Source organism: Melospiza georgiana, chromosome 8 (genome assembly GCF_028018845.1).
Source record: "Melospiza georgiana isolate bMelGeo1 chromosome 8, bMelGeo1.pri, whole genome shotgun sequence".
Lineage (NCBI taxonomy): Eukaryota > Metazoa > Chordata > Aves > Passeriformes > Passerellidae > Melospiza > Melospiza georgiana.
In genome coordinates this window covers 18,993,657-19,015,934 of record NC_080437.1, presented here as the reverse complement: position 1 = coordinate 19,015,934, position 22,278 = coordinate 18,993,657, and the positions used below count along the sequence as shown (strand labels likewise).

Genomic DNA, 22,278 nt, shown 5'->3' with positions numbered 1-22,278 from the left:
CCGGCTCCGGCAGCTGCGGCGGGCGGGGCGGCGCGGGGGGAGAGGAACCGCGTCTCCCCCCGAGCGGGCCCGGCGGTGGCAGGTGAGGTGAGACCCACCTTCGCTCGGCGGGTTCCGGGCCCTCTGGAGCGCCGCCGCTGCGGGGACCCTGCGGCGGCAGCGGCGGGGCAGGGGGCCGTGCTCGAAGCGCCCCGGGCCCGGCCCCACCGGCGGGGCGCGCGTCCCGGGAGGAAGCGGGGCCGGGGCAGCGGTGGTGGGGCCCGCGGCCAGCCCGGCGTGCGAGGCCGCCCCGAGGCGCGGCGGGGGCTCGGCAGCTGCTCGCCGTCCTTTGTTCGCCGGCGCTCCGCTCGGCTGCCGGGGCCCGGCCCTGCTCCGCTGCGGCGATGGACGCCGCTGGCACGGCCGAGCTGCCGCCGCCAACTGCCTTTCCTGAGGCCGGAGCAGTCCCTGTTCGTACGCCTTGCTGGAGTTCTACTCGAGCTCTGACACTGCGGAGGGCTCAGCTCTTATCAGGAGGCATTGGGCGTCTGGTTGTCACGTCGCTTGTGGAAACAAAAATAACAAAGGTAGTGGGTTGCGTCTGGAATGCTGACTGGAACTAGAGCCCTAAAACTACAATGTTGGTAATATAATTTGAGGTTATCTTGCCCTGCCTAGGTAATAACTTCATGTTTCTTAACGTCCATTTTAGACAAAGTGAATTTAAATTATCTTTAGCAGTTACGTTTAGATGTTGTCAGAACTATATTTGTTTGCTTTATAGGTGAAAAATCCTAAAGATGAACAGCAATGCACTACACGTGTCTTCAAAGCTGCCTTGGCTAGAAGTGGAATGTAGTTTCCTGACAGATCTTCTTACAAGGAAGTTGTAAATCCGTTCTAATGGCCAACAAGAAAGAGCCTCCTTTTTTTAATAAAGATAATATGGGACCATTTCACTACAAACTTCCTTTCTATGAAACTATGGAGCTCTTCATTGAAACGCTTACAGGAACCTGCTTTGAACTGCGAGTTTCCCCCTTTGAAACAGTTATTTCTGTGAAAGCTAAAATTCAAAGACTGGAAGGTACTATTCTCTCTTATTTCAGTGTAAACTTTATCGCTTTAGAAAAAGTCCTGTTTTAAAAAGCATAATTGCTGAAATCAAACCAGAAAACTTAAATGTCATGTTTAGCAATATGTATGAAAACTAGGTGCTTAGGTTTAATTGAAGTTGAGTTGTTTTTCTGTTCTTTCTGTTTGCTATAAGTTCATGGCTTAGGCTTCACTGCAGTTGGTATGTATGCGGTGGGCTGGTTGGGATTTTTTTTATGTACAATTATTAAGGTAAATTGTAAAACGTCTGTGGATTCTCTGACCCAGGTTGTTTGTTAACTAGGAAGGTTATGATTTGAGCCATTGAATATATGTATATTGTAACTGAGCATACTTTAGATTTGCTGCTCTGTTTGTTGCTGGTCAGGTTAGTCAGTTTATGGTTTTTTTATGATACTGCAGTCACAAGAGCAACTGCAGTGCAGGCAATTCCCAAAGGCAGCTTTAAGTTACTTATTTGAATTTTGTTTAGGTGAGTGATCTTTTGCTGGTAGACATCTGGCTGAGCAATGCTTTGTCTTAAAGTGATAAACTTGACACGTTTTGCAAAGTGAAAATCACCTTTAAGTCATGAGGCCAGTCCTGATGCTTATGCAAGAAGAGTAAGTGTAGGTTACCTCTCTTACCTCTTTTCCTCTATGGTGAGGATGACCTTGCATGAGAGAATGTGATTTGAAATATTTGTGTTCATACTCTTAAGTATTGCATCCTCTTATCTTCTTTTTCACTTTGGAAGGGTTAAAGAACTGTACAGCTGTAGAAGCTGAGAGTATCAGAGTTGCTAATTTTAAGAAAAGGGATCCTCTCCTTCCCTAGTCCAGCTGTGTGTGTTTTTCATCCTTCTGTCTGTGTGGAACCCATCCTCTGGGAGATGTAATATAATACTGTTGACTGGAATCTAAGATAACTCTCCTCCTCTTATGGAAATCTGCTCTGGTGGATGAAAAAAAACCCAGACAGCTGGCACAAGTGTTAAAACACACAAGCATTGCAACAACAGAGGAGACTGTTTACTGGTAGGATGCACACAGCAGAAGCTGCACTGTGCAGTGACTGGATCTTACATCTGTGGAGGTGCAGCAGTGCAGCTCTGGGGGTGGTCTTTTGTTTGCTGTGGACAAAGCTGTAATTAATCACAAGTCAGAGAACGTGTCAAGATGTTCCTGGAGGCTGGAGGTGACACAAGAAAAGGAAAGGGGTTTTCCTGCCTGTAATTGAATATAGGTGCAGGAGGCATGGGTAGAACGCTGACTAGCAGTGAATTAATAGGTAGCATAGGCAGTAGAGAACAGAAGGCAGGCTATCTGGGCAGGATCAGTGGTGCTTTAAGAGATCACTGGGATATGCGAGGAAGAGAGATTTGAATTCCTTGCAGTCCAAAATGTGAGACTGTGATAGCCATATTCAGTTATACCTACAGCTTACAAAAGTATCCTCATTTCTTAATAGAAGACGAGCTCAGTAATGAAGTTATAATCATGCTTATCTGGAATTTCGTTTGCATGTTGTAGTTCATAGGATGGTAAAGTAATTATGGCTTGGCTGCCTGCTGTATAGAATTAATAGTAAGTAAATTCCATTAAACATGGGAGATGTGTTCACTGGTGCTTATCGTTGAATTGTCAGCAGTCAGTTGAAATACTTTGATACTTCATAGTAGAGTTAAAATATTTGTATTGCCCTGATTAACGATTTGTGGAAGGCAGAGTGAAAACAAATTGATCAGTTACGTCTGGACAAAACAGATACACAATGACAAATTAATTTTATGTTGCATTTGGGGTTGCTATTGCATGTAAAATAATAATTAACAATTTTTCAGTGACAAAGTTCCTATTATAGTGCACAAGTTCAAGCAGTAAATCACCCAGATGGAGCAAAAATTCAAAAGTAATTTTGTTGTAGTTTAGCATGGGAAGGAGAAAGCTTATATCTGTTCCTGTTTCTGCTGCTGGTTTTCACTTTTTATTATTGTATTGTCTCACCTTTCATGGGATGTGAATCTCTCTTACTTAAGCTGCACTTCTGGTTGGAGAATGCCTCCTACAGTGCTGAAAGACTGCATGAGGTCCCTAGTTACGCATATTTTCTATATTTGTTTGTTGGATATGATAGTATATAAGCTAGGGGAAAAAAAAGAGACATTTTGAAAAAATGAGCTGAAACCTGAAAGCTCCAAGAAAAAAAATCTTGAATTGTGTCAGAAGTTAACAAATTGTTGAAATATTACCGATGCCTCTAATTGTAAGAGGCTAATAATAAAATTAAAGAAAGACAAAATTATCTTTGCCAACAGCTAGAAAATCAGTATATGTAGACTGTCTTCACTGTAATAAAAAAAGCATAATATGGATGGCATGTTAGGAATTTTGTCTGCTTCAGATACTGTTTGTCATTCTTGATGCCTGCTAGTGATCTGATATGGAAAGGCTTTGTTTAGACAGCTGTGCTAGACATTGGTACCTTACTAAGAAAGAGCTCCATGTTTTCAATGGTTTTAGTCAGTAAAGAATATACATAAAACTTACGGGTTCTAACACATCTGAAATTTCAGTGCAAGTCTTCTACTCATAAAATGAAGTTCTAGCATATCTGATGTGTGTGATGTGTGATTATAGCATATCTGAGTGTTATTGCATATCAGATCCAGGTATTTGTCCTCAGATATGTCCTGTGTGAAGTAAGCAGATTTGTTATAGTGCTGGCTTTGGAGCCCAGGGGTAAATCACTCCTAGTCTCAGATTCACTGACTGAGCCCTTTAAAAAGGTTACCTGAGAAGAAATAGCTCCCTTTGTCTCTGCTGGTCCATAAAAGCTGGAATACACTCCCAGTGCTGCTAGCAGTGCTACCTACTCCATCGGTTTTACTTGTTAATCAGTGTTGATGGACATGGAGAGGATGGTATCTGACTTTCAAGGTGGCATGAAAGACTGAGCTTTAACATGGGTACTTCTTGAAAAAATCAATGTTTCGTTGAAAGAGGAAGTAATGGGGCTTTTAAACTGAGTTCTCTTTGCTTTCTCCATTGCACAAGTCCTTGTAGCTGCTGGGCTGGGTAGAGTTTAGTATTCATTTGGAAACACGGTTATTACAGTGTTTTATAGACAGAGCATTCAGGTGGCATATTTGTAGTAATGGTTAATTAATCTGTTAAAGAATCATAGATAATACCTGTAAGCATGTTTATTGGGAAAGATAGGATTGAGTCTCAAGGGAGGAGGTGGACTTTGGATTTGGTAATGGCAGTGGTGGTATTATTGTTGTTAGCTTGCAGGAATTTTAATTCTTTGGTATGGAGTGTTAAGGCATTCATTTATGTAGTTAGCTTTAAAATAAAAAACAACTTGGTCATGGTTTGTTAGGTGAGTACTTGCAACTGAATTTTATGAATTTTATGATCTATGTACATTGAAACATTGACCTTGTTAGATGAAAATTTAGATGGTCTCTTTTTCTTATATTATTGTAAAGGGGAAAAAGAGAACGAGCTTTCATAGCACACCTTGATTTCAGTGTTCAGTAGGTGTTCCCTTGTGTTCAGCAGGGAATGCTGAACAGATGCAGCAGTAATTTTGTTGTGTATGTGTGTACTCAGTTCATCATGTCAGTTGTTATTTTTCTTTGGTCTTTTTGCTGTCATTATTTTGCTGCCTGTGTACAGCAGCTTCGCGTTAAAAAAAAGGAACTAGAAGAATGTCAAGCAGACTTCATATGGATGTTGTAATTTCTTTCAATATTCTGTGAATTCAGAGTATGTCATAATGACATTTGTCACTGTTTGCATTAGAGAAAATAGCTGTGCTTCTGCCAGGACTGGAGTAAGTGGATTGCACAAGTGTCATGAATTTTTAACGGAACCAATCCTGCTTTTGTCTGTTACTTTTCCCCTACATCTTCTCTTTGCTTTATGATTTGCCTGTTTACTGTGCTGATAGAGAAGTTCATGAAGCATTTTTAAGCTTGTACCTTGTCTGAGCTGGGGAAACATTTCTGTGAGTGCAAGACTGCTCATAGCAAATGGCTACCCAGAGCAGCACCTGGAAGCTGTAAAGTAAGGTCACCATTGTCAGGAAATTTTGTTGGCCTGAATTCAGTTACTGGTGATTTGCTGTCTGTAGTCTGTTCTTAGTCCCTTTGACAAAGAGTAGGTCAGACTAACTCTGTTTATGCTGCCATAGTTACTGTCATTCAAGTTAATGCTGGGGGATGTAACAATTAGGAAAATGGTCTTGCCACTCTAAGTTGTGGGCTTTTGCACCTCTTACTAATATAGCCAGTTTGTGGGGGAAATAAGACAGTCAGCCCAGCCTCTCTGTAAACAGAGGCTTCATCAATTTCAGCATTGAATGAAAGATAAGTGCAGTTTGAATTTTTACAGTGAAATATATGTGGCATTTTTAAACATAGGAACTTTATACCCACAGCATAAAATCAAGGGTTTTTTTCTGAAATCTACAGGGATTTTTTTTCCTGTGTCAGACTTGACAATATCAGTTTCTGTGGTGAACCTGCTTAGAATGCCAAAAAGAAGAGTAAGGGAGGGAAGCTTAAGGCTGTATGTGATATGCTGATTCAGAGACAGGATAGGGTAGCTGCTTCTCTCCTCTCCTTCCCCTGTGTTGGTAGGTCACATTGTCAGTGCACCTGCAGCCATTTCAGTAGGTACTCTGCAGACTCTTCTGTCTCCTGTAGCATCAGCTGGCCAGCTCATTTCCATTTGGGCATTGAGATGTAGCTTATTGCCATGCTTACCTCTCAGTATGATTTGGGGCAGGCCAGTGATACCATCATGTGCTGCTTAGGGAGAGGGTATAGTGGATGGGTATCTCACAGTTCTCATTATTGTTGGCAGTTGTACATGATGATCTCATGTGCAAATGCCTCCTCAAGAAATCTTACTATGATCCAGAAAAGGGTGATGAATATTTTGCTGCCTCTGAAGCTATAAAGCACATACTATTTCCTCAGTGTATAAATACAGAATTCTAAGAAAGCAGTATAAAAGGGAATAAGTAATAAAGATGTGTCTGTTTCCAATTACAGCGGAGTATCCTCTTTTCATCTGTTCATTTCATCAAAAATACATTGTCATTGTTGAATGAGCAAAACCATGTTTCACTCCAGTACTGCCAGCTGCAAGCCAGCCTTTTTAACAAATGCTCTCTCAGTTTATCACAGTAATTGGAAATTGCTCCTTGGAGACTGCTGAAACCATAACAAATGCAGACAGTAATCAGATTGTTTGTAATCAGAAGAGAGCAAAACAACACAAAAAACTTTAATGGAGACTCACTGGCTATTGCCAGCTTGTTCTTTTGCTTACACTGCTGACTTGTAACATAACCAATAACCAGCTACTAAATAGCCAGCAGTGTAGTAGCAATTATGTTTGTCTACTGTATGAGCATTCTCCTTACAAGTGTTCTGTGGACTTCAGAGGGTATAAGATTCCTGTTAAATGCAGTCAGGGGGAGTAAAGTTGTCTTGGTTGGTCAGAACAGGGAAGATCTGGATATAAGCTGTGGTGAGAAGAGGAAATTGTCATCTTCTGTAAAGCCTAAAGAAAAACAATGACAGTTCTTCCAAAGTGCACTCCCCCTTCTGCACTGGGGTGTCTGCTGCTTGTCTGTTAATTGTGCTTGGACTTTGATCCCCTCTTCTTCCTTGCCATTGATGGGTATTGGGAGCTTTGTGCCCTTCCTCTGCCTAGCAAGGGACTACTTTTCTGATCCCTGCCACAGGGAATGCTTGCTGAGCATTCTCACAGGCCTTCAAAAGCTTAGATGTTTTTGGGAACTACCTGAAGGACTCTGATCTTTGTGTTCCCTTCCTGCCAGATGTATTTAGGGAAGTCTTACTGTGTAGCACTGCCACTTGCATTTCCTTTTAGTATCTGAACATGAAATGAATAAAAATATAGGATAGGATTATTTTAATGTAACCTTTAGGAAAATACATTTATAGATTTTGTTTCTTAGTATGAAAAATAGTGTTTAGGACTTCTTGAAAAAGTAGTTCTTGATCTTTATAGATATAGATTTTAATTAATATTTGTCATGAATATACAGTGACATCCTAATTACTTGGGTTTCTCTAGACAAATTGAGCAACTTCCTTGTGATGCTGGATGCTGACTTTTTTTTGGTGGTCTGACATGTCCCATCGTTTTGTAACTGTGTTCATTTTTATTCTCTGCAAAATTTGGAACATGGATGTAAAAATGTGAAGACCTCAAGTTGTACCGGCTTTTGCTTATTATCTTTAATGTGTATTACATCTGTATCTAACTGAATTGACTATGCAGGCAAAAATTGTGTAGAATTTGAATTCTATTTGTATAGAACACAGATTTTTAATAAGAACAAATAGTCAGTGTGCTTACTTTCTTTTAACAAAAATAGCCAGATCATCCCAGAATTTGAGTTGAAAGTGAGTATTACTGGACATTAGTAATAACATTCTGATGGCTTGAAAAAACACCCAGAACAAAACAAAAGTGTTTGTAAGATGAAGCTTAATTAACTGCTGTGGTACTAAACTGTACATGCCAACTTTGAGGTCCCAAACCAAGCAGGGATAAGAACAGATTTGCACTTCCTACCAGTGTAATAGAGCTGGCACCAGTCACCTTAATGTGATTATGTCTGTGCTGTGAGTAATACAGAATACCAGTCTGTGATTAAATTATTCAGCAGTTTTGTAGGTAGAATTTTATCCTGTTTTTTCCATCAGTAGACATAAAGTTCTGAAGTTCAGATAACAGGAAAAAACCTTCCTTATCTGATGACTGAAAAAAGCAGGTGTTCAGTGAGCCTGAAGCAGTTGAACACTTCTACACACTGTGCTGAGCCAAAAGGTTGAACTTTGTGTGTGAGCTAAAGCCTTCTGAAAATCTTCGGTTTTAATAACTATATGGAGGTTGGATGTCATGGCTGAAGACTGCTCAAGTGCCTGTCCTTGTCCTGCTTCTTCTCTTCTTTCTCCTGTAATCCAGTTTCAATCAGCCCCACACTCTTCAAAAATCCACAGAAGTCTTCTTGCCAAGACTTAAGTCATTTGTTTCCTTTGTTTAGGTATTCCTGTCTCTCAGCAGCACTTAATTTGGAACAATATGGAACTAAAGGATGACTATTGTTTGGATGATTATAAGTAAGTATAGAATAAAATTATGTTTCTAAATAATGTTTCTAAATAATTGTTAGCATGAACAACAGCAAATGCTATAAAAATTTGTTTGTTTTTATTTATAGCATTTCAGAAGGCTGCACTGTGAAGTTGGTTCTGGCTATGCGAGGTGGACCTGTTAACACCAGAAGAGGTAGGTGTTAAGGAAGTTAAAGGTAGTGATTTTCATGCATTGTCTCATAACTGTAAAGAGCTTAGGTAAGCATTCTCTTAGGTGAGCATTTTGGACAATGAGACTTCAGTTCCAGATGGAAAAATACTTAACAAAAATGGGGGGATTTTTTTTTGCCATCTTCTCTTAGAATATAAAGTTCACTTTGTTTACTCTTAAATTAAGTATATTTGTATGTACAAAATTGTCAAGTCATAAAATCAGCAATTCTTCACTTGAAGAAAAAATTATCCTGCAATGTCATTGTACAAATATTTTTTAAAATATGGTCATAAGAATTAGACTTTGCTACAGTCAGATGATAGACTTGGTTACGTGGGCCATCTGCATAGGAGTAAAAATGAAGAAATTCCCTTGATAATTTTCTTGGGAAAAATTAGGAAAAAACCCAGCCTATCTTCTAGGTTGGGAATTCCTATTATAAACTGAGCTGAGCACTCAGAGATGATCAAAAGAACAACAATAATACTTTGGGTTCATTTTGGTTTTTTTATGTCCTTAGTTCCTGTGAAAGATCCTATCAGGGAAATGGCTGAATACATGGATCCTGCTAGAGACAAGGTCTGGGAGAAAGGGCCGTCCAACAAACAAGTCACCTTCCTCGTGTATCGCGAAGGAGATCGCTTGAATTTTTTCCGTGTGGTTGACCGGGGCGATGGCACTTTAACACCACTGTCTGAATCTTTGAGGTAAAGTTCATTTTAATCTTTGCATTATTCTTCAAGAGTGGATTGCTGTGTAATTTTCAGCTGTATTTGTTGGTTTTATCAGAAGAGTATCTGGCATATTGAAAGGATTATTCCCTAAGGGCTATTAAATTGTTGTAACTGTCTGAGAGCACAGTAGTGCTTTGTGGTCAGTGGTTGTGCTGATGGTTCTCTTATCACTGTGTGCATTAATATAGTGAGATAAAACTTACTTCATACTTCAGGCAATTCTCAACATTCCAGCCCTTTCTGAAAAGGAACATGTTGCAGGAGAGTCAAATCAATATTTTATTAGATATTAAAAACTTCCATTAAGCACTTTCTCTAACATCTTAATGCATTTGTTTAGTTTTTTAAACATTTCCCCGTTCGCATAACAATTTTTTTTTCCTATGAGTATGACTGGACTAAATAATTAGTCAGGAAAATAGTATTTACCAATACAGCCAGATTTTGGATGTAATTAGGCCTCAGGTTAGCTAGTGTTGACGTGCCAAGCTTGTGTCAATTGCTGTCAGAATCCAGTGATCTTATCATCAGAAGGACAGGTGTATCACTTTACCTACTACATTATAATTGTAGTAGACAGCTGGGTAGTCTTTTTTCCTAAAACTATCAAAATGGATACCTTTTAAAAATTATTGCATTCTATTTGTATACTGCAGCTTTTGGGTAGGTACTTTTATCCACTCAAGAACTTAACATTTGTACAGCTGTGAGGAAAGGAGTCCCTTTTCTGGAAACTAGCTGTGTTTTCTGCAAGGCTAAGGCTCAAGCTTCTTTAAGTGACTATTCTTGTTTCTGTATGCAAAGGGAAAGCAAGAGCTTTGTGCTGGGATTTAATTTTTTGTGTTCAGTGATACTACTCTTAAAGATTTTTATAAGACATCTATACCTAAAAACTACCAATGGAAAAAAATACCAAAGCTGAATTCCCACATTCAGTCAAATACATTGGGTTTAAGAAATGAGCTGGTCAAGTGAACCAGTTGGGTTGGAAGCCACCTGAGTTGAAAACATTCAGCTTGAGTTGTTTCTGTTTTTCTGTGCTTGCTATGGGAGTTCACTTATTAGCTTTTCTAGTAAGGCAGATAGTAATTTGGAGGGGAAGGAAATCCTAATTCTTGAGTTGGTTACCATGGCTGGGTGAGACTGTGGGAAATGGAAAAGTAGCAAAGGGAAGAGAGAATGGAAGCAAATCAGACCTTTTTGTTTGATCTTTATAGACTAAAGCTGTGGGTCACTCTGAATACTGCTGAACACTGCTAGTTTTCCATGCTGACAGGTGTGTTCATATGTGTGGGTATATTGGAGACTAAGCATTTTGAAGCACATGTTTATCATCCTTTCTCACATTGCTGATACCTGCAGCAGAATTCGACTGAAATTTAGAAATGAGAAGTTGATTTTGGTCTTGGTTTTTACAGTTCTTCAGATAATTTTATTTTATCTGTGCTTGAGTTACTGGGTCAAACTTAACAAAAGTATAAATGCATACAGTGACCATTGTCACTAGGTAAGAAGAGCATTGAAGCATTGGTGGAGGACTGGTGCCAAAAGGGTTTCAGCAAGCTAATCATTTTTGAGACATGCATTTTATTTTGTCACTTTTTTTTTTTTTTTTTTTGGTGTGTGTTTTTGGCCCCTGTTTGTCAGAAAGTGGAACAAAAAGATAACAATGATTTTTGCATTAAAAAAATCAAAAACCAACCAAACATGAGACATACTGCTTTGCTTTCTGTCCTTACCTAGCAGGAAGGGACATTCAACAAATTATTTTGACTTGGTGATGTAAACCTTTGTGAAGATAAAATTTTGAAATTATTTTTTAGTGTTGGGTTTTTACCAGGAGAAATATGTATATGTAATAGATATGCTAACTGTTCCCGTTTGGAATTGCTCTGGTTTTGGTAAGAAATGTCTGGTCTATTTTGCTGATTCTTGGTTTGAATTTGCTGCTTTCTTGCTCTTCACACCATCTCCCAGTGTCTCACTGTCTCTCCATTCCAAAATGCCTTTGGAATTTTGTTACATTTTAGGAACTGGATTTGGAGAGTCAGTGCAAAAAATGCTGGCTCTAAAGGCAGCAGAATATTTCTAAGGATCAGGTAAGATGCCAGCTCTAATTAGTGATATTTTCTTTTTCCACATGACTTTTAGTTCTTCCTTGATCTCTTTTGGACAGTAGAAACTTAAGCTAAATCTACTAAGACATATGTATGAATGCAGGAGAATTAGGGGAATTGCCTGATTGTCATGATTTCTAGGTGCTGACAATGTAATGGAAGAACTATAACACTCTTTGAAATGTACTGCCTACAGTGTTGAAAATGCATCAGTTTGTACTGAATTGGACAATCCTAATGGTTCTTTCATTTCACTGTCATATGTTGAATGTGTTACTGATCAATGCTTTGTTGCTTCATAGGAAAAACAATTAGATGCTGATTTTTTAACCTTGAGGTTTAGCATTCTGTTCAAATGCGGAATGGAAGAAGGAAATATCATGCTGTAAACTTCCCGTGATTACTGACTTAAAATATTTTGTCTTGGGACTAGCAATTCTAATCTATTTATTTTTTTTTCCAAATGTGAGACTCTTTGGAATCTTTGGGAACCTAAACTGATCTTTTTTTTCTTTTTTTTTTCTTTTTTTTTTTTTATTTTGAAAAGGAGAAATAGAATATCACATCCACATGGGTGAGCCCTCCATTTCCATTTATGGTGAGAACACCCCTCAGGATGGATAGAAATTTGGACTTTTCCTTCCATGCCAGTGTCTGGTTAATTGGAAAACTGATCAGCTTGTTGTCTGAGTCACACACTTAACAGCTTTGGCCATATCTTCAGGAGACATTTGTGGAACTGGATATCCCCTCTGTGGGGAAAATATATAGTGAGTGTGAACCAACTGTATATGCTATAACAACTTCCCAGAAGCGTGGCTGTGTACAGATTTCAGCGACATGTCAGCAACTTTGCCCTAATAAGGGATGCTTATGTGGAGAAATGGATTTGAAATATCTTTGCATACAGTTTTACATAATGTTTTGTCAACAGATCAACTACGGATATGACTTCCTAGTTGTGAGAATACTCTACATTGAAAATGTAATTAAATTACTTCATTAGAGGGTGAATACAAACTTTCTTTTATTTTCAGCGGTGGTTCAGTTTATAATTTATATGCTGATGATGAAGATGAGACAGAGGCATCACCTTCTGGCCAACAGATTATTGAGAATTCAATTACTATGAACAAAATGAAACTGCTCAAGGCAAAGATGGAGAACATGAATCTGAGTAAAAAGGTGAAATTGTGATTTCAGTTTTTCTGTCATGAAATGGAGTGGGCTTTCCTTGTGCTGCCTTTTCTAAAAACTAGACCAGATACTCTGCCATACTGAGAAGTCAAGTTATCATGGGTAGATGATTTCTCAGCTATTGTTTATGTAAATACTGTTGTGTAAACATTTTGCTGAGGGACATTGGCATTCCTTGAACCTACCTGCCTTCATTCAAAGAATTGATTACTAGTCCTGAATTTATTTGCAAGGGTAGATTTTTTGGGTTGGTGGGTGGGTTTTGTGGGTTTTTTTCTTCCGATACTTTAAGTAGCATTGTTTTGCAGTACTGCTCTGGTAAAAGTCAATGTTTCTCTTAAAATGAAATTTCATTAGATATACTCTAACTGAAAAGCCTATAAAGTGAAATATGGAAATTATATTATCTTGAAAATAAAACATTAAACTGGTGCTCACATGTGACTAGGTTACCTAGATGTAAAATGAAGAGATTATACTTCCTTACATTTTTTGTTCTGTTTGAGACCTGAAGCTCCTCTGGATAACTTTGATGGCTTTCTGGTTTCCTTTTTCTGTTTCTCTGATATATCACCTATTCAATGAAAATATTTCCTGATTATAATCTTTGATTTTATTACTCAGATGTTGGGGTGAAGTCTTGAATGGCTAGTAACATATGAGGGAGTAGAAAGAATGGCTTACAGTGTCTGAATTCCTCAGAATATATTTTCAGTCAGGTCTTTTCAGTGCAACTGGAATTCAAATACTAATTGTTGTTTTGTCTGTGATTTTTGATTTTGCTTGGGCTTTTTTTTTTTAATAGCCTAAGAAAACTGTCAAGGTGAAGCCTCGGCCTCCCATGACTCCTCGACCATCGAGTGGCTCGGTGGCTGCTGCCCGTCACCGCTTCCTCAGAGTGCTGCCCCACATCGGACAGTCGTGCCTACCTCCTCCCGGGCATTTGCATCAGTCAGAGTCTCCCCAAAACGCACTTTCAGCACTGGCTACCTTGGCCACTGCTGGTAGAACAATGCCAGCCACTGCTAATCACTTCCTTAAGGAAGATGACACTTGGCAGAGCAGCTCTTGGTCTCAGCCAGTCAATAGCATCAGGTTACCACCGAAAATATCTCGTGTTGAACTAGAAAATGCAAAGCTACCTACAAATAGTATTCTGACTCCTGTTTCATCCCTCCCTGCAAATTCAGAAAAAGCACCTGAAAATCCAACCTCAGCGAGTGAGGAGGATGCTGTTTTGTTTCCAAACCTAACAAACGTGGAACTATATGGAAAAGAAGAACATCTACCTGAACCAGATGGTTATGCTTTTTTAACAGAAGGAAGTACTGCTGAACAGTGTAGTGAGATATATGACATAGGAAAGGTGAACCCAGAGCTTGAACTGCCTGATGGAGACAAAGATTCTAAGGTTGTAGAGCAGCATAGCAAACCTCTTGGCAAAGTGCTGAGCACTGCAGCAATGGAGACTGGTCTTCTCAGTACTCGTGAATTAGGTCCTCAGAAGAATCTGCTGTTGTCTCCCCTGCGGTATTCAGCGCAAGTGGCACATCACAGTGCCCTGAAGCCACAAGCACAGCCCAGGTGCTTTGAGGCTGGTAACTTGAGATCTGCAGCCTCCCCAAATGTGCTTCGATCGTTGGAAGTACGTAGTATAGCAGACTCCTCTTTTCCTAGGACCACTAGATTTTGTAGTGTGAAAGTAGAGTCACTTGGCAAAAGACCTGATGGAATTTCTAAAGCAGAGACTAGGGACATCACAGATGTGGCTAGCAAGGCACCCAAAGAACCTGCGAGTTCTGTAAGTAACTTAGGATTTCTGGCTTCGCTGGCCCGAAGCACAAACAGGGAAAGTTTACAGAGTTCCTGTGGGACTGACAGCTTTCGGACTTCTGGTATTGCACTACCTGCAAGCCTGCAGCATTTTCAGGAAGAAAGCTTTAGGAAAACTGCTCCTCCAAATGAAGCTGCTGAATATATTCTAGTGAGTATGCGCATGTCCAAAGAAATCAAAGTTTTCCTGTTTCTGTGATACTGATGTTACAAAATTACTGTGTGTGTGTTTGTGTCTTGTCAGGAGAGGCAGATGGATTGTAGGAGGTGTATTTAAATCTCTGAGTGTCCTAAACTGTTTTCTGAATGGCTTATGGTATCTAAACAGCCTGTTTGTCTAAACAGGTCCTAGAACTAATTTTTCATTAAGATTAAAGTGGTTATTCAGTTCACAACTGAAATTATGAGTTACTGTACTGATAGATTTATGAGTGTGTGTGTTAGAAGCATCATCTGGCTTCTGCTGCTCACTAATTGTCATTTATTCCAAAGTGTGCCCAGTGACTGGCACCATATGTGCCAAGCTTCTGCTCTCTAATGTACTTTGTTGTTTCGGTGTATTTTGGAGTGTGGGGATGTTTATTAAATAGCCATTGATTGTAAGGCTTTATGTTACAGAGTTGTACCTATGTGTGCAGAAGTTGTCTTGGACTCTATGTGGGCAGATTGATAAAACATTGATATCATATAAGCTGATAACAGACTACCTACTTTGCCATTTAATTTCCATGTCCTAGTAATTTCCTTGTGGACATTTTTTTTTTTAGTCTGCGCATGGGCTTGGAATGAATGGAAGTATGGCAGCTGTAGGGAAAAGAGTAGGTAAGTAACGTATAATAATTAAAAATGACTCTTTAATTTTTCCTGGTACATCACACATATAGAGGACAAAAATAATTTATCTTTGTAAGGCATTTGGCTTCTGGAGTCCTTGCTGTATTATGCTTCTATAGTTTGGTTAGTCTTTTAATATTTTAAGCACTTCTTAAACAAGCAGATGGGATCCAGATCTTAGATGGACCATAACTACAATTCTTCCTTTTTAATACTTAGTGAATCCTGCATATCATCTGTAGATCTAAATGGGAGCTTCTGTGCTGAAGTTTCCAAATTGTCAGTTCTCTGAATACTTCTGAGTCTGTTAAAATCAGAGCCAAATTTATCAGTAGCATTGTCTTTAGTACAAAAACAGTGGGGAGGAAGCAATAAGGGCATGGATGCTGCAGAACACTGATACAGTGCAGAAATTTTACTGGTTTTTGTGCTTGTCATTCTTTCCACCCTAGCCTTGGTAACTGTGGAGTGCTTAATGTTTGACATCTACTGAAAAAGAATGTGTTATGCATAGATATTAACTGCTTGTGTGATTAATTCTACTGGGAGAAAAGGAATTGTCTAAATTAATGCTTTAAAAGCTCTGAAGACAATGAGCTAAGAATTTTCAGCACATTTAATTTTTCTTCTATGTATCCTTGACTTGCAGTTAGCAATTTTTTTTTCTTTCTGTATGACCTTAAGAAGAGGTAGGCATGTATTGCAGATCCAGGTGTAGAAAATGAGCTAGACAGTAGCTGTTCAAATAGCAGCTGCAACAGAAAAAATTATGTAATTGTAATGCTGGAGCAAAAGCTGCTAACAGAGTAGGTTGTGCTGTTGTTTCACAGCTGTGGGTGCAGCTTGGACTTGGCAGTCAGTAGACAGGTCTGTCCTTTTGCTCCAGAGGTGCTACCCTGAGAGCCTTGTCTGCATATGGGGAAGCCTGCTAATACCCAAGTCACTTTGGATAGGACTGTGAAGAAGACGCTCCTCTGGTGAATCTTGTGTTGAACAAAAGTGTATTTTCCAAAAGATGCCAGATATGAGTTAGTGTGGTCATATCATGCCGGCTCTTGAGAGAGATGTGGTAATGATCTGTTAGAACTGGCCAAAGAACAGATCACTTTTCACTGCAGTTGCTGTGGGGATGTAAGTGTGAAGACAGGTGTATTGTTTTTCCTGTCCAAGTAGGTCCACAGGGCCAGCTGTCCTCAAGCTCTGTCTCTTTCACAAACTGGGCTAGCCAATGCTTCTGAAATTGTGTGCTTTTAGATGAAGAAATTGTTAGCGTGGACAAATGTTGCCTGGAAATTTCAATGCTAAATAGGAATGGGGTGGGAGTGGTTGGTAGTGATGGCTGTCATGTGTAGTGACTGCCTGGGGCTACTATTGAGTGTAGTCTGCTGCATTTCAACTAAGAAATGACTGTTGGGATTAAAGCTGTGCTGGACAAAAAATACTTGAGAATTCATGAGATAACTTTCTGGGAACATCTTGCCAATAGAGCAATAGAAACACTGAAAGAATTTTTGAGAGGCTGCATCACTCACTTTACTGATCCAGATGTGGGAAATATGCTTAAGCAAGTTGTGGAGAATGAACTTAATTCCACAGAAAGAAGGGAGGAGAATAAGAAAGGAGAAGCCTTTTCTTTACATGATCTCCAGTTAATAAAACAACAGCCAAGAATTACATGGCAAAAAGTAAAAATTAAGTAAATTTTTTAAATGTAGAAAATTTACAAACATCTGCAAAGTGTCTAATGTAACCATATGGCTAAGTAGAGGCCTGTAGTCTAATACTATACTTTTCTTGCAATTATGGAGTACCAGCAAGATTTTAAAATGTTGCAGTACTTATTTGGCAAATTAGTATACTGAATATATTGGATGCTAGGTACTGGAGTGCCCAGTTGATTCTTTGTAAAGCCATTTTGTACAGTGCTTTCCCAGTGACACTCTGTTCATTTTACACCTGGGAAGACCATTAAGAGATGTGTTTCTTGATTTGTTCTGTAACTTCTTGCTTATGTGAACTTTTGATTCTTGTTCAGAATAACAGTTCTGCACATTGTGATGCCTCTTCCAGGGTTGGCTTGAAGTGTGTTTCCTGTTTTGGCTTTCAGGGTTTATTTTTCTCCTCTCCTTTTAGACTTTGGGTTTCCCACCTGAAGTATCCTAAGAAATGCAAAATAAATTTTCATTTCAAAAGATAACATTTAACTAGTTTGTGAATAAGTTAAAATGTCTTTGCTGTCTTTCTACTTCTGAAAGCAGGTGAAGCAACCCATCTTCCACCTGTGAATGGCTTAATTCAAGCAAAAAAGAAAATTTCAAAGCACTGCTTTCTTTGTGGCAAGAAAACTGGATTGGCAACCAGCTATGAGTGCAGGTAGGCTGAGTATATAACCAGATGTTACTTAAAATTGATAGCTGAGTTAACCAAGAAGTTTTCTTTCCTGCATTGTATTCCTTAAACATAGCAAATCAAAAGGCAACCTTCAAAAAAGTTGCAATTCTCAGTTCAGCAAAACTGCAGGAATTAGAAGTCAGGAATGTTGCCCCTCTTCTGCTCTTGAGGTGTATGTTCTTCCAGGAAGGTCAAGAAATAGAAGGTAATAGAATGAAAGATAGCAGGAAATTAATAAGATTACAAAAACAATGACACCTTTTACTGGTTGGAGAAGAACTTGTTACAGATACACATTCTGCAAAGTTTCTCATCAATAATGACACAAAAACCACAGGGAAAAAAACAGATCTCTCTGTTAATCTTAGTTTTCAAGGTATTTTTTGCCCACAAGGTATTTTTTTCTTAGTATTCTTTCCTGTGGGCTAGTCAGTGTTGGGAACTGCTGCACTGTGTGGGCTGCATTTGGAGTTGATCTTGGTTCATGCCAACAACAGCAAAATGAAAAAGAACTTCTGCCACTGGGGAATCGTATAGAGAGTTTCAGGGTGAGGAATTGTCTCCTTACTGACTCTTCAATCTCTGATTTTGAAACAGTTTTGTACACTGCTCACTTTCCTGATGAGCAAATAGCTGCAACCTCTTCTAAAAGTAACTAAGCAGCTTGCTTAAAGTTAAAAATGAAGGGGGTAATGGCTCATCTCCAAGAATAGCATTTATTTTGGTTTCAAAAGGAGCAACCATAGAACCTTTTACTAGAAAGCAGGGTAAACCAAATAAAGAATGCAGTCATACGAGAAAAGTTGTGACTATGGGATCAAGAACCAAAGGAAAGCAAATTTATTTCCAGGCACACAAAGCATCAGGAACAGCTGCAGAGTTAATTATGAACCTAGATAGATAAATAAATAGGGGATTATAGTATACAACGTCCAAAGTATGCTTTTCTCCTGGTAAGACTCTTAGCTGGAGAACTGTCAAGTTTAAAGCAAAAATCCTGATCTTAACTCATCAAAATTGCAACTGATACTGGGTAGATGAACCCTATTAAAGTCCTCCAGGAAATTATGTTCCCTGTAGTTTGTCTGATGCCTTAACAGCTGACTAAATCTGTATTTATTAATCTTAAATGGCTAATTTGAGTTTATGCCAGACAGAATTGAGCTGAAAACATCTGTTTTGATTGTCTGAGTGATGCAGCAGTTTTGAATTGAAATGCATTATATGGATTTCACCTGAGGGAATTACTGTCCGTGGTTTTGTCCTCTGAATTCTACCAAATAATATTGTGTGAGGTCCTTAAAAAAGAAAGAAAGTAAAACAAAGCTCATTATTCTTAAATTATAAGTGTATTTGACTCCTTACCAGCTGGTTCCTGGAGCACTGATCCTGCTTAGCTTCCCAGCTGAAGAGAATGTTGGGTCAAAACTAAAACATTGTGTGAAAAATGTCCTTCTGTGTACCCCACCAGTTAATGTTACCAGTCAAGGATGGTAACAATTCAGACAGCTCTGTCATCTAAGACATGATTAACCAAAATGGCTCCCAGCATGTCAGAGTATTAAAAGCTTCTAAAAGCTTGTAACTTGTAATATTCTTGATTCTTCAGATGTGGAAACAACTTCTGTGCAACACACCGCTATGCAGAGACTCACACTTGCACCTATGACTACAAGAGTGCAGGACGGAGGTATTTACAGGAGACCAACCCCATCATTAGTGCACCAAAGCTTCCCAAAATTTGACATGGTTGTGCTGCATGTGGCCGCTCTGCTGTTGAGGAATTGTACTGAATTGAGAGAAGCACTTGCTTAAACTGCATCATTTTGCCATGCTCCGTATTTAAAGATTTGCCAAGTAACAAAAGCACATGAGGATGCATCGAAGAATAATGTGAACACTACTGCAGTTAAAACTTTTCTTCTTGAGTGAATGAAAGGTTAAAAATTAGTTTCTGAAAACTTACACTATGATTTAACTGTTACTGCACGTGTTGTGTTTTATATTTGGAAAAGCTATTTCACTAGACAAGTCTTTAAAGATGCACTTTACTAACTTTACTGTATAACCAGAGTTGAGGGGGTGTTGTAATGAGGGTGTCACGTAATGTCTTCTGTACTCTTGTTTTTGTCCATTGTGTGGTATCTTCTAAGTTATTTCACTAGAAAGATCCTCCTCCCTCCCCTTTCTTCAAACAGCCTGTTTTGAGATTTTAAGGGGATAGTGTGTTCCACCCCTCTGTTTCATTCTGATTGATATTTGTACATTGTGTGTCCATTCTGAAAATTACATATCATCTTAATCACATTTTCTTAAAATAATGCTGTTTATATGACAAGTTTGTTTTTAAATAGAAGGTTCCCTGTTTGTTGCCATTAAATATAAGAAACAACTTATTTTAACTTTTTTTGTAATCCTAGATTTTTTTAAGACTTCACAACTTGCTTTGTTAAGATGTTGAATGCTGTTACTGGAAGAAATTCTAATAAATATTAAATTTTATTCTTGTTTATGCTGTCATAAATGCAAAAAATAACTTCCCTCTTACAGTGTGTTCCTAAATTAAAAGCTGGGTTCTGTTGGGAGGGTATATCTATTTTCTTTTTTAGTGTGACCAACACTGTGTGCTTTAAATAAACCTGAAGTCTTACAGGTGTACCAGCAAAGACTAAAGGGATGCACAACAAAGGGCTTGTATTAACCTTTCTCCCCTCCAGCTGATAAGAGTATACCAGCAGTTCAGTAAATGCATGAGACACTTCTAGTGATTATGTAGCCTCTGCAGAAACTGCTTTTGGAGGAATATACCTACTGAAATACTTTCTTCTTTCATCCCCTTAATGCTTGTGAAATATTTTTATAAGCATAAGTTGCATTAAGTGTTCCAGTATAAAAATATTAATAAAAATCCTACGACAAACCACCAAAACAAAAGAAATACCCCCCATTTTATCTAGGTAGTCAAATGTCATTGTCCCTGTCTCGTCAAAATCCTCAGCTACTAAGTTGGTATTAAAATGATCTGTGCTGCATTCCAGTCAAAGGGTAGCAGCTTTAGAAGAATGATATTCAAAAGGTGGACAAAAAAAGAAGAAAGATGACCACTGAAAGAGGGAGAAGTAACTTGTAGAATCTGATCTTTGGAGGAAATCCATTTTGTGTAGCCCACTTCATACTTCTTAAACCTGAAGTTTTCAGAGTGATGAGCTTGGAAAAAAATGTTCACAATCATTCTTCTGGGTATTGATAAGATAAAAATATCATTCTGTGTGTGTGACTTCTGTGCTTGTTATAGCTGGAGGAAGTTCCCCTGATAGCACCATTGTGTTGTTACTGAGCCATGCTGTGTACCATGAACTGCCTGCAGTTTTTTCATCTCCAGCAAGGGACAGTGTTTGATGCCAAAAGAAGAGAATAAGGAACATGACAAATGCACAAGTGTTTTCACAACAATGACAGCAACATTCTTGAGACAGAGATATTGCACTTCTTGTAGGTACAGTATAGATTTGGTAAGAAGTGGAATTAAACTTTGGTCTCTGATCACTTAATCTGATTTTGCATAATTGTCAGGAAATTGTTTTGCAGTATATTGGAATAGCCATACTCAAGTTTTAGTACAACTACACAACAGATGTGTGGTTGGAAGTCACATCTCAATTTTGACTCTCCCTTTCTGCACATGTGTAATGAAGTGCACATCAATGCTTTTTGAGAATATGCAATGCACTAATAGTCTAATTTCCCCGTGTATAGCTTCTTATCATTTTTATTATATCTCATTTTAGTTATACTTAAAACAAATCCTTCTTGTTCAGAATTCTACTGGTTTTGTTCCCATGAAGTGTTACAGGCATTAATTTCCAACCAGTAGTACAGCCGCAAGAGAACTTTAATTTGAAATTAACTGTTTCAGTCATTAATTCAGATTATTGGCTTTTGCCAAGTCCTGTGTTAGTTTCTGCTATGGATTAATTACTGTTTACTGTGTAAACTTACCTAAATGGTTTGGGGTTTGAGTACTGGTGTACCATGCTGCTGTGCATCTGCTGAACACAAATGTTTAGCTTTTCTGTGTTCGTGTAATTAGATTATTGTATTATAAAGAGTTTACATAGTGGAAGTTGAACAGTTACTTTGGTGTGTGCTCTTCTATACCTTCCTGCCAATTTTTTTTTGCTTGTTTCTTTTATGTGTGAGGCAAAACTAGGCTGGTCTCTTGTTGAATGCTCTCCAGGATTCTGGTGTCAAATTGATAGGCACCACAGAGGTGTCAGAAATGATTTTGGAAATACTTCCTTTCTCTGGAATCTCTAGAAGCCCATGGTGATAAAAACCTGTCTGCTTACAATTTATTTCTGTCTATTCACTTTGCAATCCCCTGGGATGTAATTGCAGTGATGCCTTCTGCTCACAGTCTTCAGTTGTAGACAAGGCCAGAATTGTTAATTCATATTACAAAATTTTTTTTTGCGCACAATGAATTATGCACTTTGTTTCCTTTCAAGTCCTTCCAGCTTTCATAATGGGGCACCATCTTTTGGGTGTGAATAATGGCTTTGGCATTGCTTCTGCCCATAAGGAGTTGCTTCCACCTGCAGCTTTTGTGTTGGGTCATGTTTTTCCAATCTTTATGTAAATCAGGTTCATCTTGAGATGCATTTGACAGTTTTTCTGGTATCTACATTAGCACTGAGCCACAGCTGCTTACATGAGAACATTTATGGAGCTGAGAAC

The 22,278-nt window shown here is 38.7% G+C and overlaps 1 protein-coding gene across 1 annotated transcript; it reads left to right on the top strand.

Moving 5' to 3' along the window:
* The first annotated feature begins 432 nt into the window (after positions 1 to 432).
* On the top strand, positions 433 to 20,043 carry ZFAND4 (zinc finger AN1-type containing 4). The gene is made up of 10 exons (XM_058029682.1): positions 433 to 566; positions 764 to 1,066; positions 8,170 to 8,245; positions 8,347 to 8,414; positions 8,956 to 9,142; positions 12,282 to 12,471; positions 13,289 to 14,467; positions 15,084 to 15,138; positions 17,409 to 17,523; positions 19,151 to 20,043. The coding sequence occupies exons 2-10, from the start codon at positions 883 to 885 to the stop codon at positions 19,284 to 19,286; spliced, it is 2,190 nt and encodes a 729-aa protein (XP_057885665.1). The 5' UTR covers positions 433 to 566; positions 764 to 882; the 3' UTR covers positions 19,287 to 20,043.
* Positions 20,044 to 22,278: the final 2,235 nt, after the last annotated feature.